The 26,662-nt window shown below is 36.2% G+C and overlaps 5 protein-coding genes across 9 annotated transcripts; 2 read left to right on the forward strand and 3 right to left on the reverse strand.

The window, feature by feature from the left end:
* Positions 1 to 3,913: 3,913 nt before the first annotated feature.
* LOC105136213 (3-oxo-5-alpha-steroid 4-dehydrogenase (DUF1295)) lies at positions 3,914 to 5,676 on the reverse strand. The gene is made up of 3 exons (XM_011041457.1): positions 5,246 to 5,676; positions 4,882 to 5,145; positions 3,914 to 4,609 (listed from the first exon to the last, which is right to left on the reverse strand). Exons 1-3 carry the CDS (start codon positions 5,480 to 5,482, stop codon positions 4,130 to 4,132), a joined length of 981 nt encoding a protein of 326 aa, XP_011039759.1. The 5' UTR covers positions 5,483 to 5,676; the 3' UTR covers positions 3,914 to 4,129.
* Positions 5,677 to 7,647: 1,971 nt separating this feature from the next.
* Positions 7,648 to 12,643, reverse strand: TOC33 (translocon at the outer envelope membrane of chloroplasts 33). The gene is made up of 8 exons (XM_011041470.1): positions 12,503 to 12,643; positions 12,215 to 12,316; positions 12,004 to 12,111; positions 11,788 to 11,912; positions 11,372 to 11,636; positions 8,337 to 8,405; positions 8,090 to 8,251; positions 7,648 to 8,000 (listed from the first exon to the last, which is right to left on the reverse strand). The coding sequence occupies exons 2-8, from the start codon at positions 12,308 to 12,310 to the stop codon at positions 7,932 to 7,934; spliced, it is 894 nt and encodes a 297-aa protein (XP_011039772.1). The 5' UTR covers positions 12,311 to 12,316; positions 12,503 to 12,643; the 3' UTR covers positions 7,648 to 7,931.
* An 888-nt stretch (positions 12,644 to 13,531) lies between these two features.
* Positions 13,532 to 18,011, forward strand: LOC105136242 (transcription factor 25-like). 4 transcript variants are annotated; one of them, XM_011041512.1, is made up of 5 exons: positions 13,532 to 13,873; positions 14,863 to 15,419; positions 16,124 to 17,035; positions 17,315 to 17,608; positions 17,640 to 18,011. In XM_011041512.1, exons 1-4 carry the CDS (start codon positions 13,715 to 13,717, stop codon positions 17,586 to 17,588), a joined length of 1,902 nt encoding a protein of 633 aa, XP_011039814.1. In that variant the 5' UTR covers positions 13,532 to 13,714; the 3' UTR covers positions 17,589 to 17,608; positions 17,640 to 18,011. The 4 variants fall into 4 exon arrangements, with proteins under 4 accessions (XP_011039814.1, XP_011039822.1, XP_011039805.1 ...); XM_011041520.1 differs by having other exon boundaries at positions 17,315 to 17,597; XM_011041503.1 differs by having other exon boundaries at positions 17,315 to 18,011.
* A 457-nt stretch (positions 18,012 to 18,468) lies between these two features.
* On the reverse strand, positions 18,469 to 21,526 carry LOC105136229 (uncharacterized). Of its 2 annotated transcripts, none has more exons than XM_011041490.1 (2): positions 21,234 to 21,526; positions 18,469 to 20,479 (listed from the first exon to the last, which is right to left on the reverse strand). In XM_011041490.1, the coding sequence occupies exon 2, from the start codon at positions 20,417 to 20,419 to the stop codon at positions 18,611 to 18,613; it is 1,809 nt and encodes a 602-aa protein (XP_011039792.1). In that variant the 5' UTR covers positions 20,420 to 20,479; positions 21,234 to 21,526; the 3' UTR covers positions 18,469 to 18,610. The 2 variants fall into 2 exon arrangements, with proteins under 2 accessions (XP_011039792.1, XP_011039783.1); XM_011041481.1 differs by having other exon boundaries at positions 18,469 to 20,512.
* Positions 21,527 to 22,987: 1,461 nt separating this feature from the next.
* Positions 22,988 to 26,016, forward strand: LOC105136266 (GEM-like protein 1). Its single transcript, XM_011041540.1, has 4 exons — positions 22,988 to 23,423; positions 23,523 to 23,624; positions 24,978 to 25,252; positions 25,646 to 26,016. The coding sequence occupies exons 1-4, from the start codon at positions 23,339 to 23,341 to the stop codon at positions 25,853 to 25,855; spliced, it is 672 nt and encodes a 223-aa protein (XP_011039842.1). The 5' UTR covers positions 22,988 to 23,338; the 3' UTR covers positions 25,856 to 26,016.
* Positions 26,017 to 26,662: the final 646 nt, after the last annotated feature.

Genomic DNA, 26,662 nt, shown 5'->3' on the forward strand with positions numbered 1-26,662 from the left:
GCCTCTTATTTTAATGTATTTGGCCTTTGTCCCCTAAATGCAACTAAAATCACATGTTTGTCACTAGTTTACGAGATTGTGTTATTTTGTGACTTGAATGAAAAAATTAAATGTAAAAAAAAATATTTATTTTATAAAAAAATTATCTGATATTATTATTAAACTCATTTAAATAAATCATTATTAAAATTTTATCATTCGAATCATTACTTGATGAAAATTTAAAATTATATCATAAAAAAGCTTTTATAACATGAGTCAATTGACTTGATAAATATTGAAGCAATCTAGATGGCCATTAAATCATGGCATGAATTTTAAAAAAATAACTTAAAATAACTTTTTTAATATTAAAAAATTACATATTAAATTGATCTTTTTTTAATAGTTTAACTGTCAAATTTATAACTTGAATAATAAACTCTATGATAACAAAATAAATACTTATAAAATTAAATATAAAACAAATATTAAGGTATTTGTTTAATACTATAATAATGAAAAAATTAAAAAAAATGATAGAGATTAAAGATAAAAAAAAAAGTGAAAATGACAAAAAAGAAAAAGAAAAAAAGAAACTAGTTGACATCCTCCATCAATACTAATAATAACATGCACTGAGGGTCATGGTCTAGTGGTGGAAGGGGCTTGTCTCCTTCCACTGCACTTGGGTTCGAGTTCTCGTGTGTAAGCTTATTACTACCGCGGTACTTTACATGTTTACTGAGTTTGTAGGGTGTTTAGTGGATCATAAGATTAGTCGTGATGCGCGTAAATTAGCCCAGACATCCACACTGCACTTGGGTTCGAGTTCTCGTGTGCACGCTTATTACTACCGCGGTATTTTACATGTTTACTGAGTTTGCAGGGTGTTTAGTGGGTCATAAGATTAGTCGTGATGCGCGTAAGTTAGCCCAGACATCCACGTAAATTATTATTATTCATAATAATAATAATAATAAAAGAGATGAGTTGACCCAAACAATTTTTTTAGAAGTATCAAGTGATTATTAAAAATCCATTTGGGAAATGTCAATTAAGAAATTAATTTATATCTGAAATCGTAATTAATGTTCAGAAAATCATTAGATGCTGAAGCAATCTGTTGTTTTTATAGAGGGCTTGGAGTTTTTTTGTGGAAGGATGATGATGCTGTTAAAACCGGGACAAAGGAGACGAAAATGAAACCTTTTGTTATAGAGATACGGCGCAAAGGGAAGTAAATACTGCATTCCAAGGTTGTTTGTCACAATGCTTTCAGCGATTAATGAGAAACCGCGACAAAAAGTGCCAAGAGAGAGATACATGCCGAATACATTCTTTTATTTTTATATTCTTTTTAAAATTACAATTATTTTAAGAAACATTAAATTAATATTTTCTTAGTGATTTTAATAATATTTTTAAGAAATTCTTAATATGTTAACATTAAAAATAAGAAAAAAAATTTATCTTAATATGTTAACATTAAAAATAAGAAGAATTTAAAAAAAAAAGAAAAATTATCTTCAATGCAAGTGATGCAAGAGAAGGAATATCCTTTTAATCAAATAAATTTCTACCTTTTTCTCTATCTCTGTTTATTCATCCAGTGACATGTGATGAGTATGCGAATAGCATTGGTGGCAGCCTTCGAGTAACACGACCAGACCTTATCCAAAATAGTTTTGGAACTAGAATGCTTCACAGAGATGGCAATCGATAGACAGAACTAACCAGAAAAGAGGAAAAACAGCAAAGTAATGTTTGATATCTCCCTTTATAAAATCAAGTGTCTGCAATGCACAATTGAATGTCGCGCTCAAGAACATTTAAGAGGAAGCAGATAGCTGGTTGGCTAGGGCTGGAGGTCGAATGTCTTATGGTTTGGTATGATTTAGCCCCGAAGTTTCATGGGCGGATAAGATAGCATGGGGATTTCTACCCCAAGACATCGTATAGCATTTCTTTGCTCCTGCAGCAATACTTTTTTATGCCATAAAATGTACAAGGATACGATATCTCATTGGAAGGATGACCGCCATTACTATTGAAGAACCACAATCCTGTCAGTTTCGATATAGAAATCTAATCTTCAAAGGGACTCAGCACACCGTGAAGCAATACCCAGGTTCAAAATTGTGCTCGTTGTCCATCACCCATCCTCGCGTTACAGCATTATAGAGATTCATCCATCAGGACCATCGCCATCCAAACCTCTGCCCTGTTGTGTTCCGATGCTGCATGTTAGTTTTATTAATGAGGTACATGATAGGTTCACTGGCTCAAAATGTACGTGGTAGGTTCACGAGTTTTAATTGAGGGGACCACAATTTTTGCAAGGTTTGACACGGCTCAAGCGCTTCATCATCTTCTCACAAAGCATTCAAACTCAGGCCACACCTGGTACCAGTATATGTCGCCATAATAATGCGAGTCTCACACAGTACCGAACAGACTACACTTAGAGCAACAGCACCTTGTTTAAGAAGTCTGAAAGCTACTCTCCACGAGTAATGGCATGTTAGAATAAAGCAACAAAAAAAATCATGAAAGCTCTAGAAGTAAATGACAATATTTCAACATGTAATCCTTAAAAAAACAGAATATATAGAATATATAGGCCAAGAGCAATAACCTGTTCGTAAATGACAATACCTGATCCATACCTTCTAATGGATCCAAAACTCGTTATATCTCAACTTGAAGCCATCTACTTCTGTTCAGCCATTCTTCCATCAAATTGTCGGAACCAGCAGTGATGAGCTCACAATTGATAAGGTTAAGCACCAGCAAGCTTTCTGAATCATCTAACCCCTATGGGTTCCAATATAACACAATTCCAGTCCACTGAAACAAATTCATGAGTTGATCTATAAAACATTCCCTTTTACATACGATGTGATCTGTTCATTGTCATAGTTTCAAAATTTATCTGGCCTTCTATTCTATATCATAATTTCTTTGGAAACCCTAAATTTAATGTCTGCTGAGTGAGACATCCACTCCTCCTCTTGTTGACAGGTTCATGGAATACAGCTTTTTATCCTATCAACTAAAATGGTATGCAATTATCACCTTTCTGTTAATCCTATACGAAGTTCATTGTAGCAGAATCCCTACGTCCCAGGATTCAAAGGTTAAACCATCTCCTGTTGTAAAATCAGGAACTCTTCTAATGTTTAATACATGACCTACAAAACCACATCCACAGAAATCATCCAGAAACTTTGCTGGTTCCTAACGTATGATCTTTAAGGATAGCCCCCTAAGCTAGAAGCAGAAAGATTTTTATGGAATGCTAATGAAAGAGCTGCTTGGTATTTCTGGTTGTAGGAATAGTGCTAGTGGCTTCATTGGGGTATGTTGAGGAGCAAGCAGCTCTTCTGACCGGGCTAAAGACCAGGAAAAAACTTGCACAGGGAGCTAACAATATGACATTCATGTTAGCTCTAGTTTCTTCTTCTTCCCTCTCATGAGGAATGCTTGTGCATACTGGCAAGCAATGGCATTCTCCTTAACGGCTCTATAGAGAGTATCCGCTTACTCTTATTATTTTTGATACAATGTGTTTCATAACTTAACGGAAGAACCAAAAGCACCTAATGGCCAAGCTTCACAATGACGCTAGAAGAACATCCAACATAAGTTAAGACAGTAGACACTTGAGACATTGTTAACAAACTTAACAGCTCAGATGTGACGGTGGCGAAGGTGTTCTGCACCAACACAGCCCTCGGGAGGAAAAAAATTCTGAGCAGCCCAGTATTCATTTTCAGTTGAGACACCACTGTAATAAAGCTAGATTTCTGCCCAATACATTTAAGAGCTGCAATGGCATTGCAGCCAAATTTTGCTTCACCATTCACGTCATACAACAAACTACTGTGTTCAATTTTTTGCGAGAAGGAACATAATGACAAAACGGGTAGCATGGGAAATCCAGAACTCAACATTCAGCATACGCTCAAAATTTCAGATAACATGGCGAACTTCAAAGAAAATGCAACGATAATTTATACATTTCCATACAGTGATCTATTAGCTACACACAGACAATTTGAAATCAACAACAGAGAACATGAACAATTACTGAAGAACAACAGATTATAAAGAACTACAGAAGCTGGGCACTGGGACTTGTATCAGTTCAAGTGTCCTTATCTTTTCTAGCAAAAGCAGATGACCTGAACCAAGGGATCCACACTGAAGTTGTCTTCTGATAAAGCCTGTATGCTTCAGCTCTGTACTCCTGTTTCAGCATCCGCTGTTCTACAAGCACAGTAACATATGCCAAGCACATACTATTAACAAAGGCCCCAGCGAAAGCCCATCCATGTCCCAGGTTCCATGCAAATATCACCAGTCCCCACCACCACAGCTGCTCCCCAAAATAATTTGGATGCCGTGAGTAACCCCACAAGCCCCTATCAAGATTTGGCACCGTTGGTTTTCCAAGCTCTTTTAATTTTTCGTTTCTTGTCACAAATTCATGAAGTTGCGTATCAGCAAAGTATGCAATCACAATTCCACACAAGCATACAGCGACAGCAACAAAATCCCAGACATCCAATGGCTTATCAACTGAGTGAACAATATAGAATGGGAGACATATACCAACCAGAAACATCTGCAATATTAGAGATCACCAAATAAGAAAAGAATCGCCATTAAAGAGCTTGTGGCTGAGAAATTTCAACTTTCTGCAACAATTCATGGCAGACTAAACAACAAGACATCAACATAACAAGTAAAGCCAAAATACTTTGAAAAGCTTCCAGCAAGTAAAATCTCATTGTGGCAATTCGTCAAGCAGTTTTAACCAAATCCAGATCAGTCAATTATCCTCAATTAAGAACCAAATTATCAATACAAATAAGCAAAGATACAATCATACATTACCTGCTGAGAAGCATAGACAGAAAAGAAGGAAATCCACCACCAATGCTTGCCATACTGTTCACGCATATCAGTGAACCTCCAATCCTCTCTGACACCCCATTGCCACTTTTCCCGCCTAAAGTAGTTGTGAGTAAGTCTCAAACTCCAAATCCATGTCAATGCTATCACAATTCTCGACCTCCACAAGTTGTATTGGGCCAAAGGGTATGTTGCATAGTAATAAACGAGCAACATTGGTATCACAGTCCAATACAAATCTATCATCTGCAGCACCCACAAAACAAAATTCAATAAACGAATCCAAGAAAACAGAAGGAAACAAAACTTGATTGGAAAATGTAAAACTAATAATACAGTAGCATACCCAGTGGCTCTTTTGGATTTGACTAATGATCCAGAAGAGAACATTGACATTGAAGAAGAAGAGGGCGTTGACCAATAGAAGAGGGTGGTCGACGCACCATGACCAGAAAGGAGAGAGTGTAGTGCCATCTACGGTGCTTGTTTTGTAATGGTTAATGAAGTAGAGATAGAAGAGAATTGAAGGAAGTGGAACCAAGAAAGAAACAGCTGCGTGCTTCAAATTACTAGCAGTGCCCATGATGTGTTTTATGCTCTGCTCTGGATACCTACCTATGCAACACAGGAGGCCTAAATTTATAGCTAATTGTTCCGAAAGGTTCCAGGAGGAAAAGTGTGCTAGCTAGCTAGCATGGCATGGTGTTTTTTAGATTACTATTTCTATTTATGATACCAGATTTGATTCTCTTTTATGCATGGTGGTGGCTGTGGTTTCCCACACTCAATCAAGCACTGGTGGCTGTTAATCATGATTATGCCCTAGCTTCTGTTAAATGCCTGTTGCCAATTGGATGCATATTACGATGAGAATTTGTATCGTGTTTAAGATAGTTCTATAAATGCTTTTTTAAAATATTTTTATTTTAAAATATTTTGAAATAATTTTATTTATATTTGTTATTAACACATAATAATAATAATAATAATAATAATAATAATAAACATTAATTTGAAGTCTTTTAAAAAAAATTAAAAATTTTAAAAAATACAATCCACACTCCCAAATAATATTTTAGTTATTAGTTAGAATTTTTGTTAACACTAATGACATTTTCATCATAATTTAATCTATATCGATTCGAATTAATTGAAGTGGATGTTTATATATGAATATATTATAAATATTAAATCTGATTCAAAATTAATTTGATATATACACACACACTTCAAGTATATAAATTATTATTTTATTTTAAAATAAGTAACAAGTAATATCTAGATGACATATATACATGCATATCCAAAACCCCATAACCTAATGAAATATGCAAGGATATGAGAGAAACTCAGTACGTGGATACTCCATTACCATTCCTATCTGGGTTCCGACTTTGGCCTAATTTTTCAGCATAAAAGTGATGCAAGTTTTTAATGATAAACTTAATTTAAGTTGGGAGTTAAAGCCGCTAATTTGTCATAAGGGGTAAGAAAAGGTGGTTCCACATTATAAAATTGGCTGGCCATCTCCGATGAAGGACCTAATGGGAGCGCCTTTCAATATTTTATCCGGGAATTGGGACCCTTGGAGGTTGGAATGGACCTCGTGGTAAAGATTGTGTAAATTCTACAGCCATTTTGGTGAACAAAGAGAATAAAAAAAGATTGCCATCTGTTGTTTACTATTAAAATTGCCCATTTATCCTTTGAAATAACCACTTCAGTATGAGGTTAGGACAGTAGACATTTTGGACTTGTTCCCATGTCAAACACAGGGCAAGAGTTGCTCATCTTTTTAGGAGAGGATCTGATTTAATGGATCATGTAATGGTGCAGACTGTCGATTGCATGCCTGGCATTACCCATGAACCGTAACATGATAAAAGTCCCAGCTAATCCAACCACAAGACAACTGCGCCTGTCGCCCTTCCAGCACGCTTGACACCAAATCACCGATTGCCAAGGGGCATCAAGCACACCGAAAAACTGCAACATAATCAGACCTTCAGCAATGGTGAGAATCCAAAAAGGTGACCGGGAGTGTATATTTTGACTCGTTTTTGACCGATTAAGAAGCCAGCAATGATTGCGAGGCGTGCAATGCAAATTCATGAGAAACATAATATATATAATTATGAGATGTTTACTATGATTGTGATGTCTTTAATGATGTTTACAGGCTATGGTGGTATGCTTTAATGATGGCATCCATTGCATAAAAACCTTCCCTGCTCTGGTCCCCCACTTCCGATCCTTTGGTTCCGCCTCCATCCATCAGTTCTTGCAAATACCCGCAATCTCCGCAGAAAGATGGCAAACAGCTTTAACTGCTGGTTGACACGCCGGGAGTGAAATAAACATAATCACAACGTCACACCCAGTAGAAATTGCTAAAAACATTTTAATAGAACTTAAAGCAAACTGCAGGGACCACATTTAAAGAGGTAGTTTTAGTCTTAGCCCTGCATAGGTCGGCGAAATCGGACTCTCCTAGCATGTAGAGGTTGGTAGAGAGTAGCATCCGAGACCATGCTAACCCATTTGTGCTCACCGCACCATCGCCGCAAGGAATCAAAATGAGCAAAAGATAAAGAAAGATATATAACTGATGCGCAATAACTTCGGTACCTCCACTTGCAAAGAAAGGGCACCCGAATACCTCTCTCACAGGTAAACTTTATCATCTAAGCGTGTAAAGGATAGAGGGAAATTTTTAAGTACTAAAAAGAACCAAATTAAATGGAAAAATTCATGAATGAAATTCAAATAAAAAATGCGGGAAAAAATACATAAAACTGGAAAAGAAGACACTTAATTAAAGAGCAAAAGCCTCCTTTCACTCATGTTCTGTCCCTAAAAAATGAACGCACAACACAAACACACAGGTACAGATTGACTAGATATTCAGAAATAGTGAAGATGCAAGGACATAAAAAGGAAATGAATAGAACAAGGTGGAGAAAGAAGGAAGAAGAGGCCATTAAAGAGCCACAAAAGATCTTGCACCTGACTTGAGGGCAACCTAACAGTACTCAAATATACTTGCCCCCTTTCACAATATCTTTTTTTATTTCTCGTTGAATCCATTTCACAAGAAGCCACTGCAAGATGAAAAAACAGCAATGAATAACATTGATCATATGCTCCAGTTCTACCACAAATAGAATACTTGATTTAGGTAAATTTTTACCTGGACTCCCAAGATAAGAGGAATAAATATCTTTCCCCTGTCATTTGACTCGGATCCATTAACCAACTTCTCGTCAACTAAAAGAGATTTCTTCCCATTTGTTGCAACCCCAACAATCTCTTTTACCAAGCTCGGAATCCAAGCATCCCCATTTGGGAGAATCTGCAACTCAAAATTATAAGGAATTTCAACAAACCTTTTAAATGAATGAATAAATTATCAAAAATTCAGAGCATAAAGGGTAAACCTTTTCATCATTCTCATTTTTGTTGCATCTCCCACTGTTTTCAACCAAACCAACTGGAATAGCAGAGTCCTAGACACATCAAAAGCAAGCAAATGATTCATTACATAAACAGAACACTAAGAACAAAAAAAATTATTTAAGAACAAAAAAAATTATTTATCTTCCCTGTTCACAGATACCATAGAGATGGATGTGCATTTTACATCTTTGTATACAATCTTTAAATACAATTACAAGACACCAATATCCCATAAAGAACTGGAAAGCTAATTTAGTTTCTATTAACGCCTCCTCAAAACTATAGCAAAGATAATTCTCAAAAAGAAAGAAAAAAGTTGCAGATGGTGGTTCTGCATTTTCATTCACTATAGTCGATTTCCAAATATGAATCCAGGGCATCATTCTCATCCCATGAAGCATAATGAACCACAAAATTAGTATGGTTTCTGTAATACCCTCTCCAACTTCCAAGTTAATTAGCTGCTTAGACACCAAATGAGCATACCTCAATCTCATGCATCCAACACTGGAAAATACATTTTTTGATTATCCCATGAAGAACTGAAGAGCTAATTTAGTTTCTACTAACGCCTCCTCAAAACTATAGCAAAGATAATTCGAAAAAGAAATAAAAAGGTTGAAGATGGTTCTGCATTTTCATCACTCTAGTAGATTTCCAAATATGAATCCAGGGCATTATTCTCATCCCATGAAGAATCCCGTTCACTCATGAACCACAAAATTAGTTTAGTTTCTGTAAGACCCTCTCCAACTTCCAGGTTAATTAGCTGCTTAGACACCAAATATGCATATCTCAATCTCATGCATCCAACACTGGAGAATACATTTTTTGAAGTAAGAAATTTCCAATCAATTCACAGAACTCTGAAATAGAGATCATAAAACATCACACTATTTCAAGCACACTTTATAGCTTGAGTAGCATGACCTTTCCTTACAGACATCATAAATGATCTTCATTTACAAACTTCAGATCCAGGATGAGGAAATTATTTGAAAAGGCAAAGTCTTCCTTCCCACTGATAATAACAGCGCATCTAATTTTCTAAACAGAAAAGTATTTTTTTTCTTGAAGTAATATCATACAGAATCAAAATTTTCCTTTCCAACACAAATCTTTAATATTTGCCCAAACTCCACTGTAACTTCTGAAATGCCAAGTTTCAAACTCGAAAATATTTTGACAATTCAACAGATAAAGCTATGCAAAGCAATAAAAGGAAAAACTTTTCACCCTCAGGATATCTCATGATAATATTTTTAAAGCATTGCTTTTGAAGGATGCAGTGGAACTCCATAGACAATTGGGATGAAATTAAAGAAGACAAATCTGGACAGAGTAAAAATGAAAGAAAGAAAGTCGAGAATCGCTTTGTGCATAAAAGGGAACAGGTAGTCATGGCATATCTGGCTCAAAGGGATACAAGAAATTGGGATGATTGGCAAGTGCTCCCAGACTGCACTATCGTGCTTTACCTTTTTCTAGTGGTCAAGGCAAAGAGCTCCAACTGACTTCCACAGTGACAATACAGAAACAAAGGGGGAAAGGGCTAAATTAACTGCATTACATAAGCCACCATCATGCCACTCTCCTTCCCACTAGTCGTGAACTTGGTATTCATCTGAGATTCTCAATTTCCCTAGGAACCTCACCTCTTCCTTTGCTTTTAAAGCACCATATAAAATTTATTTTGAACTCCCCATGATTTCCTCAAGCTACCGAATTAACTCGCCTTGTATACCAGCATAAGACATTCTACAACATCCAAGTAATCACATATGAGAAATTATTAGTAATCATCCTTACTTAGGAAGCCTATATCCCCAATGCTCTAGCTTCCCGGATTCTATCTTCCCCCAGAAGAAGTAGAAGTGTTCTTGCTAAATCATATCAAGAAACCACTTAGATGTAGTCACTTGCGAATTTTGTCAACAGGAACTAAGGTTGATTACTGCTTAAGATAAAGATATCATCTCCTTTCCTTTAACATCACAATCAAGAGCACTAGCATCAATATTTAACAGCCTCCTTTCTCTAAAGCCCCATCCAGTCCTCTGAAATATGTACCAACTTCACCTACCATGATAATCCTCATCATCCAGAATGAACATGGATGTCATAGTTGAGGAAAAAGAACTTGAAATTATTTTCTAAACAATTCATGTGTTCGATATTAATGAGAATTGAAAATGGAAGATACTTTGAAAACATACTCAATAACCTCAAGATTATTTTAATATTTTGTTTATTCCTTTGATAATAACTGTTCATTTAAAGTATCTAAACCACATTTGTGGATGTGCATGTTGCTAGAAGCAGTAAATAATTGGCAATGCATAAAAAAGAATGAATTGGCTGAAGCAAAACAACAAATCTCCAACTTTAGCATTCCTTTGCATTTATCCACAACCAAACATGTACATTTGAACTAGAGAAAGTTGCAAATGGTATAAGTTTTTAGTATCTTAGTGGATAGAAAAATGAAGGTATGATTCTCCATTAATTTTCTAACAAATGCAAGTAGAAATCTCTTGAACCATGGCATCACGAACCTAAAGTTTCTTAGAAGGTTATAAGATCTCCCACTTACTCAGCAGCTAAGTAATTAATCACATTGCATGTCCTTTTTTTTTTCCATGTTGAAAAAAAATGACAGCCAAAGAAAATGAAATGGTGGCTCCATCTATAGCATTGATCATTCGCGTAAGATGGTCTAATGCGCACTCATGAATACATGCATATGAGTCTCCAGGAGAGGGTATGTATTTATTTTAGGAGAAATAGTGTATGGAAAAAAAAAACAGCTCACTCCGCTTGTTGCAGTTTGCAACAGATTATCAACATGGATATGCAGCAAATTATGCACTTATCAGTTGGAAACAAGTCAGCATATTGTTGCATATCTGGAGTGCCAATGAGAAGCTGTTGCTCACTAAATTTAAAAAAACAAAAAGAAAAGAAAGAACAAAAACAAGAGAAGTCAGTTTATAGACATATTAAGAAAAACATGCACCTCAAAATCTCGTTTCCTAATCTGTGCTCCCATCCGAATAGTCTTCAAAACAGCCTCTGATCTTCGACCACAAAAGACATCATAAATGAGATCGTCTGGTGGGCAAAGCTGAGCATGAGTGAGGACAAGCAAACTTTTGTTCCATATTTCTTTTCCAAAACTATCAGTTATAGCACTAATAATCTGCTTATCCAAGTCATCCACTCTATATGCATCCAAGCGATCAACATAGAGCAAAACATTTATAGTCTTATTCAATAGGAACCTACATAAGCAGACACATCAACACCCAAAGTGAAATCAATGTACGGTCACCACATCTTTAATCCAGGAATGTTAAAAAAAAGGGACAACAGAAGTAATAATTTGGTAGGAATCCAAGTGAGCTCAAAACAAAAGATTCTAGTAATACTAACCGTTTAATCAACTCCAGAGCTTGGTAGTTGACATAACCACCTTCCACAAGGCCTGGGGTGTCAATGATGTTCAACGTGAATCCAGCCCGGTCACGTGAGACCATGACTGGTCTGAATCCCTCTGACTGTAACACCAGCATTGTTATTATCAAAGATATACAAATATATAGAGCATGCAAAGACCACTAGCTGCCAAAATCACAGGCAATTGGCTACCTGGAAGGAGCTCACATTGACCACTCGCTCTCCGAGAAGAGAATTGACAGTGGAGGACTTCCCAACTCCACCTTTGCCCATAACAAGTATGGTCATTTTATTAACACCCTGCAAAAACATATAGTCCAAGACAATAAATAATTATGAAAACTGAAACAATTAATGAAGAAGTTGAACAAATAATTTGTATTAAAAGACTGAAAAATGGAACCTCTTCCTTTAATTTGGCAAACAATTCAACAAGTTTGGACTGTGTGGCAGCAGGGAATTGGTGGAACCCTTGCCAGTCACGGAGTATAGACCCCATTGATGCCTACAAACGAAGCACAACAACCCGATTAAAAGATGAAATTATTCTCAACGCTAACAGCTAAGGAACACAAAAAGGAAACAAATTTGTGGAATAAACCCTAAACCCTAGAGATTAATAATAAAAAGAAAGCAATGCAAGTCAAAACAAATGAATTAGAGAGAGTGAGAGAGTATGATGGCTACTGACCTCTTGATAGCGTCGCTAAACTGCGCAGAGGCGGGAGAGAAGGGAAAGAAAGAAAGACTTGATGGGGATTGGGTTTTGCCTTTGCTCTGTATATGGTGCAGTGTAATGGATTGATTACCTTATCAAGGCGAAGCCTTTTCTTTTTCCTTTTTTATTTTTTGGGTTTATGTTGGACTCAAGGTATGCGATCCACCGCCCTAAAACATGACGCACCTATTCCATGCAATGCAAAGTCTCTCTAATTCTTTTTTTTTTACATAGAAAAAGGAAAATTGTTTCAAGGAAAAATGATTTATCAAAATTCAGTTATAATCCTCTAATTTTCATTAAAAAAAAAATTCCTGGCACGTGCATTGTATTGCTTGTTTATCAGACTATCAGTAGAAGCTAAATACGATATTTAACTCTATTATAATGAAATAAATATATATTTTAACATCCCAATCTTCGTTATAATATACATTTAAAAAAGAAAATGAAATACAATTTTATTTTCATCCTGGATATAATTATGAAATAAAAATCATAACATTTATCAATTGTGTGCGGTGATTTTTTTAATCATATATGAATAATTAATATCTTCATGTGATACATATACTCTCGTAATATTGCAACATTATAAAACTTGCATTGCAGAATATTAATAGTTCAATAAATTTTTATTATTAAAAAGAAATGCTAAAGGGAGGCTTGATGCTCATAAAATGAGGGGGAAATCATATGTCCTATTCCACACACTAAAACCAAGCCTAATAAGTAATTTTCATTAGGAATTATATATATATATATATATATATATACAAACACTGGGTTTATGGTAATTATATGGATATGATCGTTATTTATTATTTCAATTTCAAACTAATTATATTTTTTCTCAGTGCTTCTCAACTTTGGGCTTAATGCTGCGAGTCTACGAAATACTAATAAGTGAAGAAAAAGAATAGTCCAGGTCCATGCTGAGCCCAAATAGAACAAGAGAAGATGCTTGGGGCTGAGGCCTAAAACCAACGGACCATTTTTAGGCAAGGATCCAGAGACTCCTAATCGAGCAGTATTGTCGTCTCCACCGCCATTATTACGCCTCAAGGAGGAAGAGAACAATCCCAATCCCTATTGTCTTCCAGGAGATTGTTCTTTCAGGTCCGAAACACAGGAAATCCAATCAGATTCTCTGATATTTTTCAGAAGCAAAAAAAGTTGGACAGAATGTCAGTTAGGTTGTTGAAGAAAGTCCTGAAAGAACAAGAACTACAACGGCAACAGCATCATGATGAGTCTGAGGAGGAAGAAGGTGAATCTCCTTATCCGGGAACTCGCCCTGCAATAAACCTATTTGACCTTCTCAATGATGATGACGTTGATCAGGTTTTATTCACCAATCCTAGCGGCTATTGTACAACAATTTTAACTGATCAAAACTAGAAAGTTACCTATTGCTTCATGCCTATCTTTATTGCTTTGTTGTTTATATCCTTGTTTTTATGTTGTTAATGATGTCTTAATAATGGGTATTCAGTGTTTGGAAAAGTGGCCCAGTATATATGTTGCCTATTGTTTATGTATGTATTTTTCCCTTTTAAGTTTCAACGTGGGCTTCCAATACCTTCCTATGATGTATTGTTGTGTAAAACCTGCCCCTTTGTAAAATTGTGATTAATCTCTTATGAAATTGAGTCTCTTTTGAGATTTTAAAGCATAAACTGTAGTAGGGCAACACGCAGAGGCACTATGTTTTGATAAACCATGAGCCTTGTAGCTAGCAGAAAAACTGAGACTGAAAAAAGATGCTCATGCCTTTTCATTACAGAAAGTCCAATGCAGTTGACCCATTTCTTTTGCAATATGTTTAGTTTGCATGGTATCCTTTACATCCAATCCAGTTTTCATAGAATCCACAACAATCAGTTCAGTTCTGTAGCATTCTTTACATTCGGTTCAGCTTTCATGCGGTTTCCTGTGGTTATGTATTTTTGCCTGCTTATGAAGGACTATTACAGTCTTCTTAAGCACTTGGTTCAGCTTTTATAGCATCATTTACAGTATTTTTTTACTGATCTTTTTATCTGATATCTTACACTCCCCATCTTGTACTTTTGTACACTGGCCAAATTGCTCTGGAGTGTGAAGACTTGGTTAAATATCAAGCATATCGATGCATTCATGTGAAATCTTGAAGGACATTTGACTTTGGGAAGATATGCTAACAGTGTATTTGCTAGTTTATCTGGGAGAGTTGTTTGTGAAATTTTTGTTCCTCGTTTTACATTTGTTCTCAAGGATTACTGGTGGTTGTGAAAGGAAAGGGTGCAATATCTACTTTCCATTTACTTTCAGTTGCTAATGTTTGATTTCAGCTGCAGGAGAATGAGCCAGAAATTGATGATGAAATGGTAGTGGGAAACAATCACAAACAAGAATTGTCTGGGATGAAAAGCATGGTTGGTGCCATTTCAACATCCAATCAGAAATCAAAGAAAAAGAAGAAAAAGAAAAGCAAAACTGGTTTGTCTTCAGTTACAAATAAAGTCAAAGAACCTTTTGAGGACATGTTAGATACTTTATCCTTGGATGTTAATTCTTCAAGACATCAACCTTGCCCTTCCGAAACCAAACCAGAAACTTCCAAACTTCGTGCAGAATTTGTGAAACAGTGTGCACCTTCCGCCTTACAAGTGGATCTGAAATGTTTGAATCCTGAGAACGAGCTAAGGAGAATTTTTGGTTCTAAGGTGGTGAAATCATTTGAGAAAAGTAATCAAGCCAGCAGTTCTAGACAGGTTATTGGGGGCAGACGTGGAGCCCATCATATTAGAAGGACTATTTTAGTCTCTCCATCAGAACATTGGCCTCGGTGGGATGGATCTTTATCCATGGAGTTTTTGGAAACTAAGGATGGATACCACCATTTTAGGTGAAGAATGTCCTTCCTTTACTTCTATATTTCCCAGATTATGCATCTGTCGATACTATAATGTCCAATCATTACTGATAGTTTCTTCATTCTCTCTTACTGAATGTATATTCTTTATTCTTGTTTGCCTTTAGGGGACACTTTCTTGTGAATGGTAGCATTCACTTTGGGAATTTTCATTTTTAGTCATGGGTTTATCTTGGTTATCAAGAAACATGCTTTTGGTGTATTGCTAGGATTTTTTTCTTTATTGGGCTGGGGAGTGATCATAGTGGGGGATGAAGTGATGATATTATGTCTTTAAAGTTTAACCCACATGATCAGACTTTGAAAAGGTACAGTGATCTCTAAGACACTTTAACCAACAGTCTAGTTGCAAGCAGCCCTAGCGTTTTTTCTTTTGCAGTCTGGCTGCGGACAGAGCATTATCATTTGTGTTTGTGAACTTATTCTGAAATCTGTGTAAAGCATCTTACTTCTGCATTAGATGTGTTCATTTTCTATATGGGCTACTGAATATGGTTTTTTTCTATGTATTTGTCATTTACATGGATTGCAACCATTTTTCTCATGTTTTTTAGGAAATATTGCACCTCTGCCTATCATTGAAGTTATTGATGGTTTAGTTCACATGTAAAAAATTCTAATATATTTATTTTCATTGCTCCTGCATGTCCTGATTCTGTATTGTTTTATTGACACAGGTATGTTCACTCATCTTCCTCTGATCAAGCGCAGAGGACATTTGAAGCTGCCAAGGCTATTCATGATCTGAATGGCATAGCAAGCATTCTGTTATACCACCCTTATCACTTGGATTCACTTGTAACAATGGCAGACTATTTTAAATTTGTGGGTGAGAATCAAATGTCAGCCGATTCTATTGCGAAGAGTTTATATGCCTTGGAATGTGCATGGCATCCCACATTCTCCCCCTTGCAGGCAAATTGCCAGTTGAAGATCTGCCATGAAACGAACAAGCCACTGTTTACAACACTTTTCACTCACATGAAAAACTTGGACAGACGTGGATGTCATCGTTCTGCTCTTGAGGTTTGCAAACTGTTGCTTTCATTGGATTTAGATGATCCAATGGGGGCCATGTTCTGTGTTGATTACTTTGCTTTGAGGGCTGAGGAGTATGCATGGTTGGAATGGTTTTCTGAAGACTATAAAAGTGATAACTCCTTATGGCTGTTTCCAAATTTCTCATACTCTCTTGCCATTTGCCGGTTTTATCTTGAGCGAGAGGAACCCTCAAAAGATGCCAATACTTGTGCTACAAAGTCTAACTCAGCTGATTTGATGAAGCAGGCTTTAATGCTTCACCCGTCAGTCCTTAAAAAGTTAGTGGCCAAGGTACCTTTGAAAGATCAGGCATGGACAAATATAATAAAGCATGTGTTTTTTCGATCAGAGAAAACAGGGTCTGCATCCTTGGATCATCTGATTAACATATATGTAGAGAAAAGTTATATCATATGGAGGCTTCCAGACTTGCAAAAATTGCTTCGTGTCAGTGCTCTACAAGTGATCGAAACTCTAGAACATAGTACCAGTGATGCCAAGGATTGGGCTTGTGTGAGAAAAGAGGCCTTTTCGTCTGAGAAAAATGAGTAAGTGTTTTGAATTATGGACTCAGTTCCTCTATTCTGCTCCAACCACCTATTTGTATCTGTTAATTATTGTTGTTGTTAATTGTTGTTTTGTCACAAGCAATGATGGTATATATTGTTATTAAAACTCATGTCCCTTGGATGACGGAATCAATTTTCTGGTTGAGTGTCAATTTAGGGGTCTGCAGAATGTGATAGATCCGTTGCATCCAGGTTTATTCAACTATTGGTATCATGTTTATCATGCATGTTTGAGTTGACATTTCTCTCTCTTTATAGGTACGGCCATTTGCTGGTTTCAGACTTTTCTGATACAGTTCCAACACTTCCACCTGAGAACTTGCAAAACTTCATGGTTGATCCAAGGATGAGGGAGCCTGAGCGAAATGGGGGACAAATTGCCCACCCACTTGATGGTGGCCCTGCTCCACGGGATGTTGCGAATCGCAATGCATTGGCTGTCTTGTTTGAATCCATGTTGCCATGGGTTAATTATGGGGGTAGAGGGGATGAAGGAGGCAATGAGGAGAACCAAGTTAATGGACATGAGTGAGATGACGAATGAATTAGCAATGTGCTTACTTGAAAAGGAATGAATTAGCAGTGTGCTTACTTTAAAAGTTAGAAATCGGAGAAGATAACTGAGGTCATTGGTCTGAAATGCAGATATTTTTGGTTCGGGTCAGCAAATGAATTGCCGCGGTTTGATGTGAATAGAAGAGCCAACCATTCTTAAAACATTACCGAGTATTGATGCATCCCAATTCCCTTTGTACAACAGAAGTAGATTATTTTCCTCCGCCGAGAACAGATATCATGTTTACACTAATAAAAGTTGGGGGAAATTGTAGCCTGCTTTTTGGTTAGTCATCTTGTAGAAGGCGAGATATTCATTTGGAGTAATGGAAAAGCAGTAGCTCATAACGTTTAAAATACAAGTCATTTTAATGGCAATAAACTCTGGGTTTTCTCTTTCTTCTCCTTTTTTAATTTAGCTGTACTGCCGTTCTAATTGTCAGACCATAGCATCAGTTCTTGAATGAATTGTTCCTTTCGTTTTTCAAATCCGATTGATTATTAGGATGGCCATCCATGACAGGGCAGCTGCGTGATCACTAACTCATTACTTAGGAGTTAATTGTGATTTTAAGTGTCAGATGACTTCCGTGATCTTTTCTTCCCGCCGAGAGCCGGTCACCAAACAACCAGGTTCAGGCAGAGTCTAGCTGCATGCCTCTCTAATTCTGGGCTAAACACTGAGCCAGCAGAAATGAATAGTTAATTTTCAATGCAGAGCTCAAAAGTTATCACATTTAAAAAATGTTAATTTTGATATGACGATATGCTTGACTTCAGTGCTGTAACTTGACAAGTCAACAAGAAAATATTTACATCTACATGTGCATGCAAATGCTTCTGGTAAGCTCCGTGGTAGAATATAAGTTCGCAATGGGATTATCACGAAGATGGGAACTTTTCTTTTTCACTATACTTCGATTTACACATCTTAGAAAGCATATACTACAGAGTAATTTTGTGGAAACCACAAAGAAAATTGATATTACTAGGAAGTACCTACTTTAGTACATGAAGTGTTGTTTCAGGTTCCTTGTCCAAGGGCATATCTTTCAATCCCGTTAATTTTATCTTCACAGTTTTCACACCTTCCCTAAAATCTTGATTTGATTCTTTTGGAATTGCAGACTTCAAATCAGCAGCTGCTGTTAGTGACTTGCCAAAGTTTAATGAGTTGGCCTTAGTTACAACTTTCCTTCGCTTGTACGTCAATGGCAGTAACTTTTTATCCTTAAATGCCTCCGAGACACCGGATTTACTCGATAACTTCTCCGATTTTCTGATGCTGACCTCACTCTCACCATTCTTTTGGTGTGAAGAACCCATTAACGTTTCTTGCTTACCATTGCCAACATCTGAAATTGTGGGAACCACTTCTGGAATTCTTGGATGGATAGTGAGATGCTCTTCTTTTAAGGGTGTCATGTGCTGCTCCCCTCCCTGATTTTGGATACGAAATGGGAATGATTCCAAGGATCTCAGGGAAGAGCCATTAAATTCTCTGCCCACATTTGCCCTCGGATTTTCACTACCAAAGGCATACGGCATTGCACCCACTGTATCCAAGGATGACTTGCATTCCTTATTCAGAAACCTTCCCATATCAACTCCAAACAATTTGTGTTTTCCTAAAACAGAATTGTCATCTAAAGATGAAGATGTTTCCAGTTTCACTTTTCTTGTAGAGCTTTCTGGGTGATTACTTGTTACTCTAACACTTTCCTGTGGATCCATTAGAAAATGAGGTTGGTCCAGAGGAGAATAAACTCTGCTACCATCAGCCTTTTGCCTTAGAAATGGATATTCATGCAGGCTACCTGCATGCTGAAAGCATAGAGAAGCTGGTATAGGAGAAAACTTAAAATCCCGTATGCCATGAGTCCCAGAAGGAAAGTTTGATTGCTCTCCTGTTGGCACAATGTCTGATTGTTCCAGGTGAACTGAAGGAATTTTAGGTGCTATTTTCAACAGTCCTTTGGGCAATGATCGATAGTGTTCAGAGAAATCAGCCACAGCCATCTTTGAATTGTAATTATGGAATGAATCATTGCCGTAAGCCTTCATCTTTAGAACCCCCTTTGGTCTGCAGTATGGAGCTGCAAATTTTGGCCTGTTGGCAGACAGAAAGGGTGGCCTGTCCTTTGCTGAATTCTCACTCTCCACTAGCTTCGTTGCCTTCAATTCCAAGTTAACCTTCTCACTTAACAGATGATTGTCATCAGGAGATTCATTTAGATCAAGCATGTTGATGCTCTTTTGTTTTCTCCTATTTTTCCATAACCTTCTCATGTCTAAAAACTTTTGTATCATCCTGTCATGGTAAGCTCTAAGCGAATGATAATATTGCTTCCTTTGTAAAAACTGCAAGCCTTCCCTGAAGCAAGCCACCTTTGGAGGGTAGAATCCAGCTTTCAATTTTTTGAAGAATTTATCCAAAGGATTCCCAAAATATATTTCACTACCATCAAAAAGTTCCTTCATAGTCAAGCAAAACGTCTCTTGGTCCATGTCTGGAAGGTAAGCTGACAGATGGAACCTTTCTTCCTCTGTTAAACACAAATTCCATGTGTCTAGAGATAATATTTCCCTCAAATCTGGAAGATCATAGAGCTCATAAGGTATGCAGCACCACTGGCCTTCCACCATGCCAAGCTCACAGTTCAATTCAGCAAGTTCACAATCATCTGAATCATTCCCTGAGTCTGCTCCCAGGACTGTGTTATCTCTCATGAGCTTAACTTCACCATTGAAGACACAAGAAACTTTATCAGAACTTGAACTCCGATGGCAAATCTTCTGTATGCCCATTGATACAGAAAGTAGTGTGAAGACAATCCTTAAGTTACATGAACATATCAAATCCCCGATCTGAAACTTAATCACCAGAACTAATTAAGGTGCCTGAAGAGAAGATGACCATCGTCATCAAAATCAGCACAATTTAAATGAGAATTCCTTAGATTTTAAACCCCTTATGACAACACCAAAGAAACAATTCATCAAAACAAAAGCGAATGAATATTCTAAATTTCGGAGTTGAAAAATGCAAGTAAATAGGTGTTCTCAACCATTGAGACAAAAAAAAAGGAGGCTGAAAAAATGCAAAAATTGATCAACCAGCTCCAAATGAAATGCCTAGAATTACTATTAGCGATGGCAATATGAAGCATCTCGCGATACCTTCTGCATTGCTTGCTGCTATAGTTGATATTTCAGTCCATGATTGCTGTACTAGAATCACATTCCTATACATTCTTATATATCCACAAACTCACAATACATGTACACAAGAAGATACTCCTTCACATCTCAATGTACAGTTCATCTCCAGCGTGTTACCAGATTTCATTGGCATGAATTCGGGTCCAACCCAGATCATTTGCAACACAAATTTTGGAAGACTCTAATCTTCAGAAACCGGCAAAGAAAGAAAAGATTAAAACCAAGTAACCAGAGAGAAAATGCCTCTGCTATGTATATATAAACTTGCAAAACCCAACATTCAAATAGCAACCTTTCCAGCTAATTACCCAAAACCATCAACTGATCAAGTTCCGAAACCATAACAGAGACCAGATGAATGGAAAAGGAAAAATCACAGTAAGAGAGTAGAGAATCAAACCTGGAAAGGGTAGAACAGAGAAGAGGCGAGGCATATGAATTAGAGCTGAAAATGGGGGCTTTTCTCTTCTACAGTAGTTGAAAACGGAGACCCGAAGTGGGCAAGAGTGCCATTTTTTGGGGGGATAGGAATTAGGATATTAGCTTTACATCTTTCTCTTTCTCTCGTACCTGTCTGTGCCGAACTTATTCCTTCTTTTGGCTTTGGATTTTTTATTTTTCTTTTTTGGCTTCTTGGCCCTTCTACTGTACCGCAGTGCCCCTGCAGAATACCATCACCATAATTATCTGAAACAGTAAAGTCACTCTCAAATTTTTAATTAATTAAATTGCTTTCGAGTACTGCTAATTGTGAGTGGCTCGTGATGGGTCAATGGTCAGAGGCCCAGACCCACCCTGATGAGTGGCAATTTTAAGGGCGTGCTTTGTAATTATAAACATTAAATGGTTAAATGTCGAATATGCATCGTATTTATTTAAAAAATAATATTTTTTTATTTTTTTAATGTATTATTGAGAAAATAAAAAATATATATATTATTGTGTTTCTAAAAAAAAATTATTCATTATAATTTCAAAAACACTCTGAAAACTTATATTGTGCATATAATATAGAACCTACAATCTACCTTATATTATCTAAAAGCATTAACTACTAGGATATAATATAATTTTTTATCTTCAATAACTCTATGTCCCTGCATGTATAAGGATGATTAGATTTAAATTTAAATCTAGCTCTTCAAGTTTATTATTAGAAAATAGAACTCGAAACCATTTTTTTTATAAAAACAAAAAACCAATACAAGTTTATTTGCATCAACAACTAATAATGTTATTTTTTAACCTGTATTGCTATTAGTGATGGCAAAAGCTTGCACAAAATTGAATAGTCAAGCAAGAACAATGTCATCAATGGACTTCTAATTTAATGGTAATGGTCTCTGTATATCAACCAGAAAATCACGATTCAATTCTCAGCAAATATAAGAAATTAAATATGTTGCACTCCATATAAAAAGGTAATGAAAATTAATTTTTTATCTTCATTATTCTTGTAGTTTATTAATTTTTTATTTTTCATGAAACTAAAATAATTTTATAAATAAAATTTAATTCTAAAATTTAATTTATAATCAATCAAAATAGTAAAAGATAAAATTAAAAAAATAATAAATTATATAATAAAAAGTTAATTAGATTAATTCATAAAACTCGTAATTAAAGTAAAATAAATTGATATAAAATTTAAATTATGAATTAAATTCTCAATTAATTTTTGTTAACTATACTTTAATCTAGTTAGTCAATAGAGTAATATACTGGCATAAAATCCAGTTGATATCAAATTTTATTTTAAATCAATTTAAAAACTTACATGATCCAACTAAAATGAAACTCTACCTATAAATTTTTTAAAAAAATTATACAAAACCAATATTATTCCATCAAATAAAAACTTAGATGATAATATTTTAAAATTCACCCATTAAATCTACACCGTAATCTCGGAATCATGCTCTCAAGTCGTACAATCCTGGAGCCTTGCAGAAATTTTTTCTTGCCCTCCATTTTTCTACGCTCCCTAATTGCACTTGAATGCTTTCTCACAACAAAGCTTATCCAAACTGGATGCTTTTCTCTAAGCACATTAAACATGAACTCAATGAAAATAAATACCGTACATGATTCCGTGTATAAATTCTCTCACACTTGCAACTTAAATACAATATCCCCACAAGATCAATGGAATCACTCTAATTCCATTCCATTCCACTCCACAATCAAAGCCAAAAGCATTTTATTTTGAAGGCTGTTGAAGTTGTCTTGCATGCATCCAACGATGTGAAGGCATCCTTTTAATAAAAAGAATATTAATATCTGTAGATAAACAGGCTGCTCCGAAAATACCACCTTAGAATAAATAAATAAATAAATCCGCCGACGAAGCAGGTTACCACGGGGAATAATAGCGTGGAGCTAAAATCGAAGTGACGTTTGGACGGTGGAGGAAAAGTGTGGCACCTGTCTTGCTGCCTTATAACCTGCACAACTCAGCAACCCCGACGCAAAACAGTGAGCCCCAATCTCCATCCTCAACACAACATGGACTACAATAACAACAATCCTTACCTCCAGTTCGCTCCTGTTCCTCCCGCTACTAGTGATGGACATGGGACATATGGCAACAGTGAGTCAGATCTTTTGACTTTTGAGCTCATGAGTGCCTTTCGTGGTGTTTGTTTTTAATTATAATCTAAATTGTTAATTATCGCTCTACTTCTATCAGGATCGATGGGGAAGATATGTGATGCTCTGAATCGATGCGGGAAAAGGGTCGAAGTGGCCACTAGGAAAGCAGAAGTCTATGCTGATAACATCTGGCATCACTGTGAGTTTTTCTTTTCCCTTCCCTCTTCATGTTACCATCAATCAAGAGTCAGGACTAAGTAAATTCTTCTTGCCTGCCCTTAATATGCACAATCATTAAATTTAATGCCACTGCAATGTCGAGTGGAAAAACCTTCCATCGCCTCTTTTTACTTGGCTTATTGGGTTTATCTTTTCATCTTTAAGAAAATGAAGTCTCATAGAAAAGTGCCATACAGCATTGCCTACGAACTTGCCTGGTATAAACGTATAAAAGTAGGAGAAAGTCCCTTTGGCCCCCCCTCCCCTATCTGCTTAAATTTTAACACTGTGACTGATTGGGGATCACCTTGATTCACCAGCTTTTTTAGTTATGATCAAATACAAACTGAACCGACAAAATGGCTTGTTTTTTATTGCAAAGTCGAAGATGCTTATCTGGCCTTTGTTGAGAAACCAAGTGAAGGAACACTCTTCTTGACCTTTTTATAATTATTTTCAAGTAAATTTGGGATCTTTGAGAATGGATGAATGTGGAGGCATGTCTTCATAGAATGGATACGAGGAAAGACACAGGTTAATAGGGGAAAAAGAAGAAGGTATAAACAGATGGAATGGATTCATTGCCTTGGCTTTGAGAACCATTTCAGGAATACAAAAGCCAGATATTATTATTCTCCTCTGAAGGATGTTTTACAACCTTGAGGAGTTCATTGTTTCCGGACTTCAAGAAGGGAATTGATCTTTGTAGAACTGATGCGGTACAAAAGAGATCTAAGAGAATTAAAAGGGGAGAAAGAAAGAAGCTGAGAAGTAGAAGAAAAGGAGATGAAAAAGAGAAGAGAAGAGAGATAGGAGGAGGTAAAGTTTGCAACTACTTAAATTTTATTAATTCATCAAAAACTGTCTTCAAAATGTAAGAAGATTGCTTATGAATAGCAAACCCTACCTGATCAATAACTAGGTCAGAACCCCAAGAAAAATAAACTAAAGTCTAATATAGAATAACATCAAATCCAGTAACAAAACCCAAATAAAAGTCCAAATGAATTAAACCCAATAACATAGGCTAAAACCTAATCTCCTAATCAAAGAACAACAGGTTAGGCTACCCTCCATCGTCTATGACCAAACACGGGTGTGAATTGTGTCTCGGGCCTATTGTCCCATCAAGAACATTGAGTTAATGATTTTTAGGAACACAAAGCACCCACTTTGTTTTTGCGAGTTAAACCTGTACTATTGGAAATTAGGAAGCCAATTTTTTTGTTTTGGTTCTTTTGTTCATGTAATGCAAATTACTTTGTTTTAATTCTCAAATATGGATGCGATCATTTAGTTTCTCGTGTGTAATTTTGTGTTCTGAGAAAAACAGTCAAGGTTAGTCCTAGTCTCACCGATGCGGCAATGGCAAGGATTTCTCAAGGGACAAAGGTACTTACTGAAGGAGGACATGATAAGGTATTCCAGCAGACATTTGAGGTCTTACCTGGAGAGAAGTTCTTGAATGCATATGCTTGCTATTTATCAACTTCCACAGGACCTGTCATTGGGACACTTTATATATCCTCCAAAAAGGTGGCCTTTTGCAGTGAGCATCCCTTCTGCAATTATTCTCCCACAGGACAGCAGCAATGGATGTATTACAAGGTTGTAATCTTCTACTACATTTCTTGGCGATGCACTTGCCATCAATATCTCATTTCTGTTAATCTAAGTTGGATAACACATGCTTTTCAATGTTCTATTTCTTGAATAGAAAGTTTTTGAACAGTATTTAAACAAATTTTGCACTTTGCAATTAGAAATCATTACAGGTTTCATTGACCTGAAAGCCAGAAATGATTGATGTGAACTCATGCAATAACTATTTCTTTACAAGGCTTTATCTATTATCTTAGTTCTTTGAACCAGGCCCGTTTATTTGGTTACCTATTTCTAATAATTTCGCTTAAAACTTTTAGCAGGCAACTGATAAGTTTTCCTTTTACTTTCCAGATAGCATTTTCTGTTGTTTAACTCCCTCGATATATGTATATATAGGTCGTGGTGCAGCCTGATCGGTTGAGAGCAGTAAATCCTTCTTCAAACAGAATGAACCCTTCTGATAAGTACATCCAAGTTGTGACAACAGATGGTCATGAATTCTGGTTCATGGGGTTTATATCATACGGCAAGGCACTAAAGCAATTATGTGAGACTTTACAGCAGTCTCGTGACTCTTCTTGGGTCCCTGTGGCACACAGTGCATGATCATGCTCCCTCCCGGTGGCATGCTTAACTTATGGAACAGAATATTGTATCGGTAATGTTTTATAAGTAGAATAATTTAGGTTGATCATCAATGGACAATGGATGTTAAACAGGAATATTTGTGTTGACAATTTGCTTAGAAACCCACTGGTTACCTGATATATATATATATGTGCGTGCATGTGTGTGCGCGTGTGTGCTGACTCTGAATGTATAGTTTCTTGTGGTTTATAACTTTCTTTGTCTAGAAGCTTATCCACCCAGCAATGCGCCTACGAAGAGGGAGAATTATCATGAACTGGGCGCTTTCTTTCCGTTTCCCTAGGTCTTTATAGAAAACATACTTTTTATCTTGCAAGGCCAGCCCGAAATCAATTGAATTAATTCAGGCTATTGGCGTGTGTGGGTGTGGATATGTCTGTCTCAAATACACCCAAGGATAGAAAATTCTCTCATGTGGCCGCCAATTGTTGGCATAGATGATAAGTGGATTTAGATTCTTTTTGATATGACCTTTTATTTTAAATCATAATACGAAGGTTGTTTTTACAAGTGCATTATGAGAAAAATGAATTTAAAATAAAAATATATTTAATAAAAATTGCTTAAATTATTTTTTTTAAAGAAAAAATATGCTATGAGTTAGAATTCATAAGTTAGAAGTAAAAACATATTATTTTAATGTATTTTTAAATGAAAAGTATGTTAAAAACAATTAATATTACAATATTAAACAGATTTTAAAGAAAGGTTTAGTCTTAAATAGATTATACTGATCACCCGGGTTTTGATCATTTAAAACCAGTC

The sequence above is a fragment of the Populus euphratica genome, unplaced genomic scaffold (assembly GCF_000495115.2).
Source record: "Populus euphratica unplaced genomic scaffold, PopEup_1.0 scaffold2.1, whole genome shotgun sequence".
NCBI lineage: Eukaryota > Viridiplantae > Streptophyta > Magnoliopsida > Malpighiales > Salicaceae > Populus > Populus euphratica.